General features: G+C 34.0%; 1 protein-coding gene across 3 annotated transcripts in view; it reads left to right on the top strand.

Moving 5' to 3' along the window:
- Positions 1-315: 315 nt before the first annotated feature.
- Positions 316-14,976, top strand: part of LOC115888812 (double-strand-break repair protein rad21 homolog) — a 33,555-nt gene continuing 18,894 nt past the window's right edge. Inside the window, exons 1-14 of one of the 3 annotated variants that reach the window (XM_030908659.1) lie at positions 316-476; positions 580-765; positions 835-1,081; positions 1,137-1,320; positions 1,383-1,527; positions 1,591-1,753; positions 1,838-1,994; positions 5,514-5,616; positions 5,998-6,099; positions 7,940-8,058; positions 8,119-8,292; positions 8,439-8,640; positions 10,935-11,137; positions 13,903-14,040. In XM_030908659.1, coding sequence (XP_030764519.1) covers positions 639-765; positions 835-1,081; positions 1,137-1,320; positions 1,383-1,527; positions 1,591-1,753; positions 1,838-1,994; positions 5,514-5,616; positions 5,998-6,099; positions 7,940-8,058; positions 8,119-8,292; positions 8,439-8,640; positions 10,935-11,137; positions 13,903-14,040 — 2,064 coding nt within the window. In that variant the 5' untranslated portion in view covers positions 316-476; positions 580-638. Of the gene's footprint in view, positions 477-579; positions 766-834; positions 1,082-1,136; positions 1,321-1,382; positions 1,528-1,590; positions 1,754-1,837; positions 1,995-5,513; positions 5,617-5,982; positions 6,100-7,939; positions 8,059-8,118; positions 8,293-8,438; positions 8,641-10,934; positions 11,138-13,902; positions 14,041-14,976 lie in introns of all 3 variants that reach the window. The other 2 variants (XM_030908658.1, XM_030908656.1) reach the window with 2 other exon arrangements.

The following is a 14,976-nucleotide window of genomic DNA, read 5'->3' as shown; positions in this document are numbered from 1 at the left end:
CCGTGGCGTCTACTATGCGGAGAAGATGCAGAGTGATTTTTTAAGTGGAAGATGTATAGGCAAATACGTAAATAAACTTTATTATTTTTTTCCCTTAATTAAAATTTATTTAAACGTACTGTAATGAGATATTTGATTATTTTAACCTTGATATTTTATAAATAACAATTAAATTTTATTAATAAACCTTTTGTGATTATGGATTTTTAATTTTTTACTTGTTTATTACGCCCAAGACGAATGCTTCCAAAACGCCCATTTCTTTTTTCACTTGCCACCATGTCAAATAGTCAAATCTATGGCACGCATCGAAACGCCAGAAACCGCCATTTTGCGCGTACGTTTTCGATGTGGTTTCTTGTCTTGATGCTTCGTCAGATTTGAAGTATTTTGGAATGGAAAATTCCTTAAATTTCGCTTTAAACCAGTTGGAGCCTATGTGGACAAAGTCGGGAACATAATAGTTTTTTGTTTCGGTGAGTTTCAACAAGGATTATTTGGGCGCCAACTCTACCCCATTAGAATCTGTCAAAATGAAATAATATGCACTGTTTATGTTTTTATTTTTATGAATTTTAGGGTATAAAAGAAGCAGGAATTAGTTTCTATTCCGCAGTGAATTACATTGTTTTACAAACATGTTTTATTCCCATTTTATTTTGGCTAAAAAGGGTCCGCTAGCCCGTATTTGGTTAGCTGCCCATTGGGACAAGAAAATAACCAAAGCTCACGTATTCGAGACGAATATTGAAACTTCAGTAGACGGTATGTACATTTGTTATAATTAAACAACGTTCTAATACAGGTTTTACTTAAAAATCAATTTATTTCAAGGTATAATCAAACCAAAAGTAAAACTGGCACTTCGTACATCTGGTCATCTGCTTCTCGGAGTTGTACGTATCTATTCAAGGAAAGCTAAGTACTTATTAGCGGATTGCAATGAAGCCTTTGTTAAAATTAAGATGGCCTTTAGGCCGGGCATGGTCGACCTGCCCGAAGAACACAGGGAAGCGGCAGTTAATGCTATTACTTTACCTGAAGTTTTTCATGATTTTGATACCACAATTCCTGAACTGAAGTAACCTTTTTTCTTTTATTAGTGACAATATTGTGTAATTTTTAATGTTTTGTAGTGATGTGGATATTGAAGCACAGTTTAGTTTAAATCAGTCTCGTGCTGAAGAGATTACTATGAGAGAGGAATATGGTAACATATCATTAGTAAACCATGATGATGGTTTTGGAGATATGGGCTTTGATACGGATACACCTGAACTAATGAGGCATGCTACAGGGCTAGAACCATCGATGGAACAAGTAAAATTATTGATATATATATATTTTTTTTTCAGTTTTAATAAAGGTTTATGTTTTTTTAGAGTAATCTGTTATTCAGTGAACCAGTTCTTGACTCTCAATCAATACCAAAGGATGTTACAGAACCAATGCCGTCAACTTCTGGTACTCAGGCTCATGAACAATCGATGGAAATAGATACAGGGGTTCAAGATGATAATTTAATATGTATGTTAACATAGAAATTTCAATTGAGGGTGTATAAAACTAAATCTGATTATATAATTTTAGCTGGGGGACTTTTTGAAGGTGGATTATTCGATGAGGCTCCGATGGGTGAAGTACCGTCGGTCGACGCGAGTATTCCAGTACCATCCGCACGGGATTTGCCAGCAGATAGTGATGATGATGGGGATATGGACAATTTTGGAGGACCTCCGTCTGTTGGAATGAGGTAAGAAATTATTATTATAATAGAGTTCAAAGAAAAGTGTGCTTGTTGCTGTCGTATTACTTTAAAATGTTAATTTGTGGTTAGTTCTGGAGGTAGTCGTCCCCCAACTCCGTTGGACGAGCATTCGCAACATCCCTCAACAAGACCGCAGACGCCTTCACATCAGTCGATAGCTCCGCAGTCCCCCGCGCATAGTTTGAGGTCTTTGAGGAGCGCTCAACCGACTCCTGCACCTCCCGAGGTAAGTACACATTTTAGAAGTTTGTTGGTGTATATAAACTGTCAATTTTCGTGAAAAAGACCAAAAAAATTCTTATTTTTAAATATAAGTAAGTATTTATAAATAGTAAATATTTGTAAATATACTGAGAAAGTCGTAAATAGGATATACACATACATATACAGACACCAGATATAAAAAAAATAACTTTTATTTATACAGGGTGTTTCAAAAACATTTACCATCTCTTGTGGGGAGATTCCTCATATTTATTAATCACAGTAAATAAAATACATAAATTATATATTTTACCTAATTTATTATTAAATATTATTGCTATTAGTTATTATTACTACCTACGGCAATTTCAAATAAAAAAATAAAGGTATTTAAGATAAATACAAAAAACCTAATTTTAAAAAGTTTTAACATCCTGTAATTCTAAAGGTGCGTTCACACCGGCTAGCGGCACAGCCGCGCCGCCCGAAACATTTTTTTAAAGGTGCGTTTACACCGGATGCGCCTCTCCTCGCCGCGCCGCGCAAATCATTTTTTAAAGCCGCGTCCAAGCTACTCGAACAAAATGTTCGCGAACATATATAATTAAACAGATACTAAGTGAAAATTGTGAGATAGGTAGATTTATAAATAAGAAAGCCAACAAGTACAGCTAGCCTAGGCCTATTAAGGAGCGCCGAACGGCTAGCTTGTACGTCAGAGCGTGCGTCTGCCTAGGCTAGAGCGCGCGCGTTCTTTTTCCGACGGGTATCGGTAAATCAAAAAGAGCGAACGGCGTGCATTTCGGCAGACATTGTACCGGACACTTGGAAGGGTCTCATTTAATTTCGGGCGTCGATCTGTGATTTTTATTTTTTACCGAGTATTCGACAATGGAAGACGCAGTTATTGACTGGGATCGTGAAAAACATTTACAACTGATTTGTTTACACAAAGAAAAGATTTTATAATTTTAATTTTATTGTGGGTCGAGTGTGAATAGCTATGTAGCTAGACTTCGTCCATATAATTTCATTTTTGTTAATAAAGACCTTTATGATTATTTTTATTAAAAACTGGAATTATTATGGGATTCTGAAATTAAAAATTACTACTTAATAGGAAGTTTGACACCGGAAATGAAATTTTACCATTACATTTTTAGAAATAAATATACCGGGTGTTTCTGAAAAGTGGTTCACTTCTATAACTTTTTTAATTTTTTAGATAAAAAACGAGATTTGGAATGTTAGTATAGGACATAAATCAGGATTGATCGACGTTTTTATTTATTTTCGGTCACTACCTATTTCACCGGAAATGACAACAACTTTTGATTTAAATGGTACCCTCGGTATTTTTATACTGTATAGAAATGACATTCTAAATAGAATGATATATTATATGTCAACTTTTGACATTTTCAATTTAAAAATGGCCATAAAAAACGTAACGACAATGTTACTCCAAATACCAAGTATGTGGTACCAAATTATTCGTAAAAAATGCTTTTTCCAAATATGCTGAGCCAGCCTTGTACCATTTGAAAAATTGGAGTTGTCATTAAAAATACGATTTGGGCATCTTTTAAACGGCCATGAAAGGATACAAAAAAATTACAAGATCAAATATATGTTTCCAAAGTTCTTTGATTACAAATTAATAGTTTTAACTCAGTCTTGGCACTCTAGATTGAAATTTAAAATGCTATTTTTATTTAATTGGAATTGTCTAAAATTGACGTATGGTATGTCATTCTATTCAGAATGTCATTTTCTATCCAATAAAGTAAAAAAGTACTTAGGATACGATCTAAAAATACAAAGTTGTAGTCATTTCCGGTGAAACAGGAAGCGACCGAAGGTAATTAAATACGTCAATCAATCCCGATTTATATCATATATACTAACAAACCAAATTTCGTTGTATTATCTGAAAAAATAAAAAAGTAAAAAAGTGAGCCCCTTTTGAAAAACACCTGGTAGAATCGGCTGAAAATGAATACAGGTCTTAAAAATACTCTATAACGAATAATCTACCAAAAGACCCCTGTAACCCTCAGCTAAATATTGATTCTGACAAAAGTTCTTAAACTGTTTACCGGTTAATTTATTTAATAAAATGCTTGCACTCGAAATTCAGGCACTCGAAAAAACAGCGACTACCTAAACGCATCCTAGATCTATAGAGCAAACTGGTTGTTGCATTCTTCCCCGCATCTCAGTTCTCTGGACCGATGCGATGGGCTGTGCCGTCGTTTACGACTTGCTGCTACGAGTATACAGGGTGTTTCAAAACAAATGCGAAAAACTTTAGGGGGCGATTCCTTGTTCAAAATAAAGGGTAGTTTGCTTTATAAACGTTGGGTCAAAAGTCAACCATTAGGGAGATATCGCGGTACAAATATGGCGGAAAAATAATGTTTTTATTTTTTATCTTGAAATCGAAAAGAGATAGACTAATGAAATTTTATGGAAGCATTACTGTTATGAAAACACACTTTCAGGTAATTTTTTTACTTTTTTAAAATAAGTGGAAGGGGTTGAAATAAACTACCCCTATCATTCTTGATAACGAAATTTAAAGAAAAATTTTATCAAACACATGCAAATGCTTTAATTTGGATAGTTTAGTTTGTTTAGAAACTTTTTTACCTCTTGTGTTTTTTTGATAAAACTCACCGATTGGAAATTAAAAAATAAAATGTAAAGCATTACATGTCAGGACAAAAAACATTTTTAGATTAAGAATCTAGTGATAATAACGATAACAATAATCATCTAGATAATAACGTATTGCAGTAGAGTAATGTCAAATAAAATAATATTAGGAACATCCTAAAAGTAACAGCGGCCGACTAGATTTTTTCCTAAAAAAATTACAGCAGCCCACTAGATTCTTTATCAGAAAATGTTTTTTGTCCTGACATGTAATGCTTTACATTTTATTTTTTAATTTCAAATCGGTGAGTTTTATCAAAAAAATACAAGAGATAAAAAAGTTTCTAAACAAACTAAACTATCCAAATTAATTTTTTTGCGTGTGTTTGATAAGATTTTTTTTAAATTTCGTTAACAAGAATGATAGGGGTAGTTTATTTCAACCCCTTCCACTCATTTTAAAAAAGCGAAAAAAATACCAGAAAGTGGGGTTTCATAACAGTAATGCTTCCATAAAATTTTATTAGTCTATCTCTTTTCGTTTTTAAGATAAAAAATAAAAACATTATTTTTCCGCCATCTTTGTACCGCAATATCTCCCTAATGGTTGACTTTTGACCCAACGTTTATGAAGCAAACTACCCTTTATTTTGAACAAGGAATCACCCCCTGAAGTTTTTCGCATTTGTTTTGAAACACCCTGTATAGTGTGAATTATATATGTTCGCGAACGTTTTGTTCGAGTAGCTTGGACGCGGCTTTATGGTAACATGAAATTGCAAATAAACAAACGGATTGTTGGCATTTTGCATTTGACTATGCTTGTGCTTGTTGTAACGAACCGCTACTCAATATATAGGCTTATTTTTAACTTATTTTTCAGCTACCTCAAGCCGAAGAAGCGCCGGTGGCAGACCAGACAACTTTGCTTCAGAACGACGAAGAAAGCTTCGCCTTACCTCCAGTAGATGCCTCAGCATTAAAAGGTGAAATATAAGTATATTTTTCTATTTAATTTTATCAGAAACTAATAACTACTGTTGATATTTCTTTTTTTATTAACTCTTGAAGAGTTAATAAAAAAAATATTCCTGTAACTTTTCATTTTTCAATATTGTATAAGTTATTAGAAAAAGAAAATTTCTGATTGATTTAATTATTATACAGTTTTAATTGGTATCGACTGACTATAAATTTTAATTTTTCTTGGACGAAAAAGGACTGTTGTGTATCCTTAGAATGTCTAAATTAAAAAAAAAATTGTCAATTTTACAGTAAATAATGTGTTCAGATTCCCATGTACCCCTATCTTTTATCTTTTCATCCCGAGAACTGCTCTAATCTCTGAATAGACATATATTTCCTAGGGACCACTAAAACCAAGCGGAAACGGAAGCTGATCATCGACGAGGTGAAGAACATTTCGGGGGAGGAGATGAAGAACCAACTCAGCGACACCAGCGATATAGGTAAGTCGATTTAATATGATCTAGAGTCTGTCCAGCGAAAGATTTTGTCCAGCGATTATTTTGACAGATTACAATTATTGTAATATTTTGCAAAATATGTATGGTGCGAACTACAATGACTGAAATAGTTGGCAATATTTTGTTACAGGATTTTGGTATTAGTAATTGGTATCTATGCAAAATTTGTATCAAACTGTGTTTTTTCTTGTAAATTTTCAAGTTTTTAATGAAATTTTCATATTTTTTTTTATACGGGGTGTCATTGAAATGGTGTAAAAAAAATCGGGGGGTGATAGTACTCCTAAAAATAGTAAAAAAAGTTCCTATAAGTATAGGGTGAAAAATGCATATTAAGGGAGTTAGGGGCACTGAAAGGGTGAATTTAAAAAACGATTCTTTTGCAATTGTAGGCTTAAAAAACGAGACAAAATTTCGAAAAAAAATCCTCTGCCATAAATTTTGACCCTAAATCAAACGGTGATACTGAAAAATTATTTGGAAAAGCGGAAAGGGTAGCTTTTCCAAGGGTAGGAGGTTGTTTCGCGAATATCTTTTTGAGGTTATTTTTTTTTGCAACGTGGGTTTATTTTTTGAAAACTACATACTTTCTCCTACAAAAAAAGGTATTCTTGTTGCACATCACCCAGAGCGATGGTTTCCGAGAAAATTGAACGCAAAGAGTTTGCCCTGATGGGTTGCTAATTGTTAAATTCTATTAACCTCTTATGAAAGAGGCTATTTTGTACAAAAGACGAGGTTTCATTTCGTATATAAAAATCAGGTATAGCTCTAGAATTGTGGCAATGTACATCCTGTACAAATTGTAACATATCTACAATATGATCTGGGTACAACAATAATAAAACAAACATGAAAATCATTGTATTAAAAAATATAATTTGTCTAACATTTAGTAAATTTGTTAAATTGTATTACACCCTGAAATACCTCTTAAGACACTGTTTTTTTTTTGTATTATGTTTGTTATTTCATTTTATGTTCTTATGTACTGAAAACTATGTACTGAATTATTTGAAATAAAGGTTATTATTTGAATTTCTTAAATGTCTTATTTGTTAATCAAATGAGCAATATCGGAACAACCAACTATTTCTTTCATAATGGATCGCTTACTATAGTCTGTGAAATTAATAACTTTGAATTTGACAGTTCCCGCGGGCTTTTTTAGTGTTTATTTTATTAGGTTCGCAACTTGCGGCCATGCTGACGCAATGCCGTCTCTAATAGAACAGCCTCGGAGCGAGATTTATAACGTCACGCTAGATAGATACTACGGATTAATAAATATGTTGTAGAATACATGGAAAACATAATTATTCCTCGTATTTTTGGTTTGTATTTGAAAACCAAACTTTGATTTTAAAATACACACCAAAAATACGAGGAATAGTTATGTTTTCCATGTATTCTACAACATATTTATTAATCCGTAGTATATATAACTAGCCTGACGTCATAAATCTCGGTCCGAGGCTGTTCTATTAGAGACGGCATTGGTCTGATATTTAGAAATGTCAGAAGCTGATGACATTTTACTTTTGACAATTTTGACATTTCGTGTTGATTTTTGGAAGAAGAGGAAAAACTGTCACTTGTTTTATTATTTTCCTTTTCTATTTCACGAAAGTAAAAAGAGTTACCAATCTGATTCGTTGAGGCACTCAATTTAAAGAATATCAGTAACTTTTTTGATAGAGGGATTTTATATTTGCCGCGTTGGTAAGAAATAACGGTCAAAATTCAAAGTTATTCATTTTATAGACTATACTATGGATCGCTTAGTAGCCTGAAGCATGGACGTATTTTTGCTTTTATTTAGTTACTTCACTGGATCTGGCCCCTCCAACCAAAAGACTGATGCACTGGAAGGAAACTGGAGGCGTCGAAAAGTTGTTTGCTCTACCGGCAAGATCGATACCAGCACGGATACTTTTTAAGGTAACAGATCAGCTCATTGGGCGTTGCAAGCAGTTTTTTACCGATCTTTTTTTATTCCAGATCTATCAAAGGCATCTAACGCTCAAATCCATCCGAACGGAGGACTTTGCCATGTTGGGCGACGCCGATTCCTTGGCTCTGGATCAAGTGAGAGACCACGAGGAACCTAGTATGGAAGCACCCACACCAACCCCCGCCAAAAGGGGTAGAAAAAGAAAAAACGTGGAAGAACCGGTTAGTTAAATACTTATAAATGTATTATTTTTTTGGCTGAGTTGAACAGCCAGATTAACCTTAGTAACAAAAAGGGGGCGTTAACTAAAATACTTTTTTTTACTTTTTATTATTTTTTACATTTATTGTATACATGTTTGTTTTAGAGCCAGACTCCGATACATATGCCCGAGGAAACGCCGATACATTTACCTCCGCCCTATCAGCAGTCGCCGGATCAGCCGCTGCCTGCCACGACGCCTATTCCGCAGCATTCGCCGATCCCGCCGCCTGGGACGCCTCTGCACCATCCCGGGACGCCGCTGCATTATCCTGGTACGCCTATCGGTACCCCTGTTCATCATCCAGGTAGGTTATAAAACAGTGGCGTACATAATATAATGTACGCAAAAAAGGTGTTACCTACCCCCGATAAAATTATAAAATTTTTTTTTCATATCGTTGCATTATAACGAACTTAACTCATACCTAATGAACAATCTGGGGATTTGTAATTTTTTCTTCCCAATCGAGAGTAAAAACGAATTATGATGGTGTTTATTTAATTTTGCCAATTTTTAACTGCCTGGCTTTGATTAGCACTGCAAGCCACTGATATAAAAGTTTGTTCGGTTTACTTGCGTTTGTTTTAGACATATTATACAGGACTTCAAAAAAGTCCAATGGTTATATCGCCATTTAAACTATATAAGTTATTTTTTATAAACAATTTTTGTATTTCTTCCCGTCGTCGGAAGCAAAAAAAAAACACAAAGAACAAAGAAAAAAACTATTAAAAATATCTAAATATAACTATTCAATAATAATTTTTTGTCTATAAAAACCGTTGATGTTCTGTTAAAAATCTTACGTCTTCTTAAGAATTGATTTTTATTGATTTGACTCTATTTAAAAAAGTACAACCGCTTAGAAAACACTTCAGTTTTTTAGCAGACACTTTTATTATTACCATTGACGTTCTGATGTACTGACATTGCATAATATGACCAAACATCAAATTAACAATTGCTCTTTAATGACAGTTACCTAATGGGGTGAGACCAAGAACAGTTAACCTAATAGGACTGTTCATTTAGCCAAAAGTGTCAGCCAGGCGCATGCGAAAACTCCTCGCTTTGTGACGTCATTGTAGTTCTTGTCATGATTATTAGTCCTTATCTGGCAACCAATGATACACACACGTGCATTATTGGTTGCCGGGTGCAAAACGTTCATTATTTAGTTTATTTCTTTGAATAAGAAGACTAAGGAAGGTGCATAATGCTATCCATGTATTCATGCATGGTGGGCGGAAAGAGCACCATAAAAGCACTCTAGGGTGGGGATCCTTGACAGTTCTGTTTGACGATTCATTTGACACATTTGAATTTGATTTGAAATTTTGTGGATTTGTCAGTCTTTATGGAGCTTATTTTATGTTATTTATTATTTATTCTACTACTGATAGTTGTATAAAGGTAGTAAATCTAGATGGAAATTGTGGCAGCACTTAAATTAACAGTGACACTATCGCGATTTATCGAAAAAGACTCTAAAATAATTGGTTGTGTAGCGTGCCGTAGATCTCGGCAAAAATTGAGTGAAATAATGGAACAACTTTTCGCTAGTAAGTATACATACGTGTAGTAAACCGATCATTTATGAAATTCACTTAAATTAACTAAATTATATATTTTTCTTGCATTTTAGCTTTTATTTATTACTTGTCAAAGATTAGATGTCAAAGAATTTAGATACGTTAATTTGACTTACCTGCTTCAGTAGCGTATCCGATGTTTGTGGTAATAAATACTTATTATAACTTATCTATTTTTATTACAATTATATATTTTTATAACAATTTTAATAACTACCAACATTTATTCATAACGTAAAATAAAACAACAAATTATTGAGTCTACCCCACGTCTACCCTACATCATAGTTTTACATTTTTTAAATAAAATTAGAACGACACTGATAAACCGGAATTTAAGTCGGCCATATTTGAGGCCCATCGCGGTGTACCTAAGATTTTTGATATGCTCCTTCCTTAGTCTTCTTATTCAAAGGTTTATTTATTTAACGACCTTATATGTATGCAGTATAGAAAATTAACTGTATAAAACGTATTAAATACTCGGATAATGCATTTTTAAGAACAGTAGTTCCCAGCATCACCTTTTTCAGGCATTCTTTTTAGAGTATTTCCATATTTTGCTTTAAAATAATTAATAAACAATATCGTAGGCACTTAGTAAGCACTTTGTCACAATCCACAACACAAAATGAACGTATTTATACACTCTATAGCTCTAAAAACTTTAAAAACACCTTTTTCACATTTAAAATTGACAAAATAATTAACTCAAAATTTCTCAACTGTTACTTTTATAAGTTTACCATATGCAACTAATAATACACACTATCATGACGAGGATTACAATGACGTCACAACTGTCAGCTGAAGCGCGGGAAGAGGCGAACGTACGTCTTATGAGGATGAGCAATCCTATTAGTTTAAGGTTCTTGGGGTGAGACAAAGAAACTTTAAAATGTCTGTGTATTGAAAGAATTTTATTTTTTACTAAGATTTATGTTATGTATTTGTTAATTGAAAAATCAATATCTATGGTCTATGTATTTACCTTAAACTCTTTCAGGCACTCCAATTCACGCTCCTGGAACCCCCATGCACCCTTCGCAATTAGGTTTGCCACCCTGGACGCCCGGAAGTTCGTTTGGCCTCCCCCCACCCACGCCCGGTTATGTCGGAAGCGGGTATCCGGACACGCCCGCCGTTATGCCCGGGCAAACGCCACTGCACATACCCGAGGGTGAAATACCCCATTTGGCACCGGATCAGGTAAATATCGCCGTTATACCGTGCCGGCAACTCTTACTTTTGGGTCGGCATTTACATGTGTGGAAGTAAATCGCATAGGGATCTTATTAAGTCGGAGTGAGAGAAATGCGACGGCGTTGCCATACTTTTCCGGCAGGCCTTTCCCTATCAAGTAAAGTAAGTGTATAATCAAGACTTATTTTCGAAAAGATAACGAGATAAAATCATTAGATATGTTTCTGAGCATCTGAAATGGAATTATAAGGATATCGTTAAGGTGTCAATTTTTTTTATAACGGGAAAACGTCAGTAATCGCGATAATTTAAAAAATCAACTTTTTAACACATAACACGCCATAACTCAAGAACCACTTTAGATATTGAAACGTTTTTATTATTTTGAAGTTAAGGATTTTTACAAGATGTTCAAATAAGAAAAATTCGATAGGCTTGTTTTTTTTTTCATTCAAAATTTAAAAAAAAACATCCGTTTACTTTTAGTGCATTGCAATTTTCAGCAATCGTGTAACTTTTTTATTTATAAAGATTTGCACATACTGTCTGCGAAGAAAATATAGCAGAAATATAAGAAAGTTTTTGAAAAAAACTACAATCAATTATTTCTAATGAATTTCGAGATATCGATTTTTGAATTCAGAGTTCTAATAGCGCGACCACTGTCGAAAGCCAACTCAATTTCATTTATTTTTACCAAAAATTTTTTACCATTTTGAAAATTGCCAATAACTTTTTTATTTCGCGGAATAATAAAATTCTGTAAAAACGCTCTTAAGGCACTTTTTTAAGCATAATCCAGTGGCGTAGTCAGTTTTTTTCTATGTTAGTTTTTTTGTCAGAAATAATTAAAAATATAATTTTTTAAATGGAAATAATAGTTAGCTATGAACTTAAAAAAATTCTGGCGCTTAACCCTTCCCAACGATATAAAGTTATGGATATCTATTTCCAAGAATGAGAGAAATATTAGATTTTTATCTTTGTATCAGAGTGGGCCTTGATTTTGTGTTGACCTAGTTGCCTAATTATTATTTATCTGCATAATTAAAGACTTTTGAAAAGGTAAATTAACATTCTATATTAGTATTACAATTGAAATCGATAAAATAAATAAAGAACAAAATTAAAAAAGGTATTTTTTGAGTGACGAATATAGTTTTCTAAAAAAATCATCTAGATGTTCAAACTGAGCACCTCCTTGTTGAATACATAATAAACATCTTTTGCGCACAGATTTACAGCGATTTATTAGGCGAACTGCGAAAAGGTGTAATAAGTCCAAAACCTTGCCTAGCAGCCTTCTGCAATTCTTCTCTCGTCCCAATGGTTTTTATATTGTTACGTTTTTCGTCGGTTCCGTGTGGATAGAAAGTCACAATTTATTTAAACACTATTTATTTAACACTAATTAACAAAAATAATAACGATAACAGACTTATAGAACTATTTACAAACGATTTATAACTAAGAATTTATTTTGAATTTTAGCGCGTCAACTGTATATTTATAACTGCCCCCTGTAGGCCACCGCCGCCGGCTTTTATACCGACAGGTAAAGAACTCTAGAATTGTCCATTGATCGTAAGGTGCGTAGAGAAGGTTTTCGAATGTTCTCGTATGTACTAGTCCATTCCAGTGGGACTCGATTCTTCTCGAACGAATGAATCATTGCGGTGTCTATGCGATGTTAAGGTCATCCGAGGGCGGGCCATATTGTGAGGTTAGGTCGAGTCCACACCGGCCCGCAACAATATATTAGGTATTTAATAATTTCCCCCACAAAAATGTCGAAAGAAGTTAAATGACAGGACCTAGCAGGCTAAGATATGAGGTCCCTTATTCCAATTCGATTCTCTCTAAATTCTCCATTTAATAGTTGTAACCCTGGCGTTTTAATTGTAATTGGTAATACCAATATAGAATGTTGATTTACCTTTTCAAAAGTCTTTAATTATGCAGATAAATAATAATATAGAATATTAAATTGTGATAAAAAATAATTAGGCAACTAGGTCAACACACAATAAAGATTACACACCCGCTTCGATATAAAGATAAAAAACCTAATATTTCTCTCATTCTTAGAAATAAATACCTATAACTTTATATCGTTGGAAAGGGTTAAACGCCAGCATTTTTTTAAGTTCATAGGCAACTATAATTTCCTTTTAAAAAATTATATTTTTTATTATTTCTGACAAAAAGAGCAAGTATAGAAAAAAACTGACTACGCCACTGGATTGTGCTTAAAAAAGTGCCTTGAGGAGGTTTTTACAGAATTTTATTATTGAGCGAAATAAAAAAGTTATTGGCAATTTTCAAAATGGTAAAAAAATTCAAAAAGACTGTATCTCAGTTGGGAGTGAAAATATTAACAGGCGGTTTATGCCATTAAACGTGTCCCAGAAATCAAGCCCATGACATCTATGTCGGTTTTACTCTATCTAGTCAGGAAATAGGTTTTCTCTGTTAAAACAAACCAATTTCGACCACTCTGTACACTCTTTCCTAGATTTTTAAGTACTAATAGTACTGATTGGGTCGACCGGTCGATCGCGAAGAATCTGCTATATCCCCTTCCACGTCTCTTAGCAATGTGCACAGTTTCTCGGTTTATTTCATACGTTTGGCAACGTTTTTACTGTTCTCTCTTTGTTCAGTACATTATAAACGCATTGCACTCTTCTTACATACGGGAATCTCGACCCAAAACTAACCTTTGCCAGCCCTTAATATGCGTAATTCCCCATATTAATAAATAACGTTAGCAGATGGGCGTACATCCGCAACTTATGGGTCAAGATTTGGGCGTGCCTCAGACGCCTATTCAGCCCCATCTACCTGAAATACCGCTGGATCAGCTACAGGAGCATCTGGATCCCATGGAAAATATGGGCTATGACCAGGTAAGATTTTCTAAATTAAACAAACAGTGAATTTTATCCTGTTCCCGTTTATTTTTCGGTACTTTCGGTACTTTCGGTACTGACTTATTTTTGTTCAATGGTGGTGCAGTTCATCAATCAGAAAGCAAGGGATGGTTTTTCAAAGTAAAAGTGATAAAAAATTGAGATTTTTAATGAAAATAATGTCACAGATTATACAGATTATAAACTTTGTTTTTTCTTTATTGTTTTTCGTGGTTCCAATTTTCGGAATCGGGCACTAGTTAGGTTACTAGTTTGCGCACACAGCACGCCCACTTATGGCCTCTAAAATTGTGCACAGCGCCTGACCGGCACAGTTATTAGAGAGATATCGGAAAACCGAATAGCGTCATGCAGTCAATTTTTAACGCAACACCCGCTAATAAAGTTACCGTCTGACGTAATTTGCGGATCAATTACACCAAGCGCTATTTCTAAATAACGTTTAAAAATTGCTTAAACGGCCGGCGAGATCTTTTATTTTAGGTTATGTTTGAATTGTTTTGAATTATTACTTTAGTTTTATTAGGTAATTTGATGTTTAAGTAGCTGGGATTAGTTTTAATTAAATAAATATGGGCCCAAAATATGGATTCCACCTCTTCCAATACTAAAGAACCTATAAAGAGGCTTAGGTTTACAGCAGATGACGACTTAGCCCTTCTAAGAGAATTTGTTGCTTGTTGCCCTAAACCCACTGGCAGACGTTGAACAATAAAGCACTGGAAATAAGCACCCTAGCCCTTTAGTTTTAAAATACCTAGTAAACAAAACAATTTCAAAGTTTTAAATTCAAAGTTAGGTTAAGTTTGAATAGCGGACGCGACGCGATCAGAATTCTTTCCGATCCGATATCTATAAATGAAGAGAGTTAATACCACCTCACGTAAAGGAAATAACACCTGGCCTTATTAA

This window comes from Sitophilus oryzae, unplaced genomic scaffold (assembly GCF_002938485.1).
Source record: "Sitophilus oryzae breed Bouriz unplaced genomic scaffold, Soryzae_2.0 scaffold_808_pilon_pilon, whole genome shotgun sequence".
NCBI classification, from domain to species: Eukaryota; Metazoa; Arthropoda; class Insecta; order Coleoptera; family Curculionidae; genus Sitophilus; species Sitophilus oryzae.
This window is presented reverse-complemented; position numbering and strand designations above follow the sequence as displayed.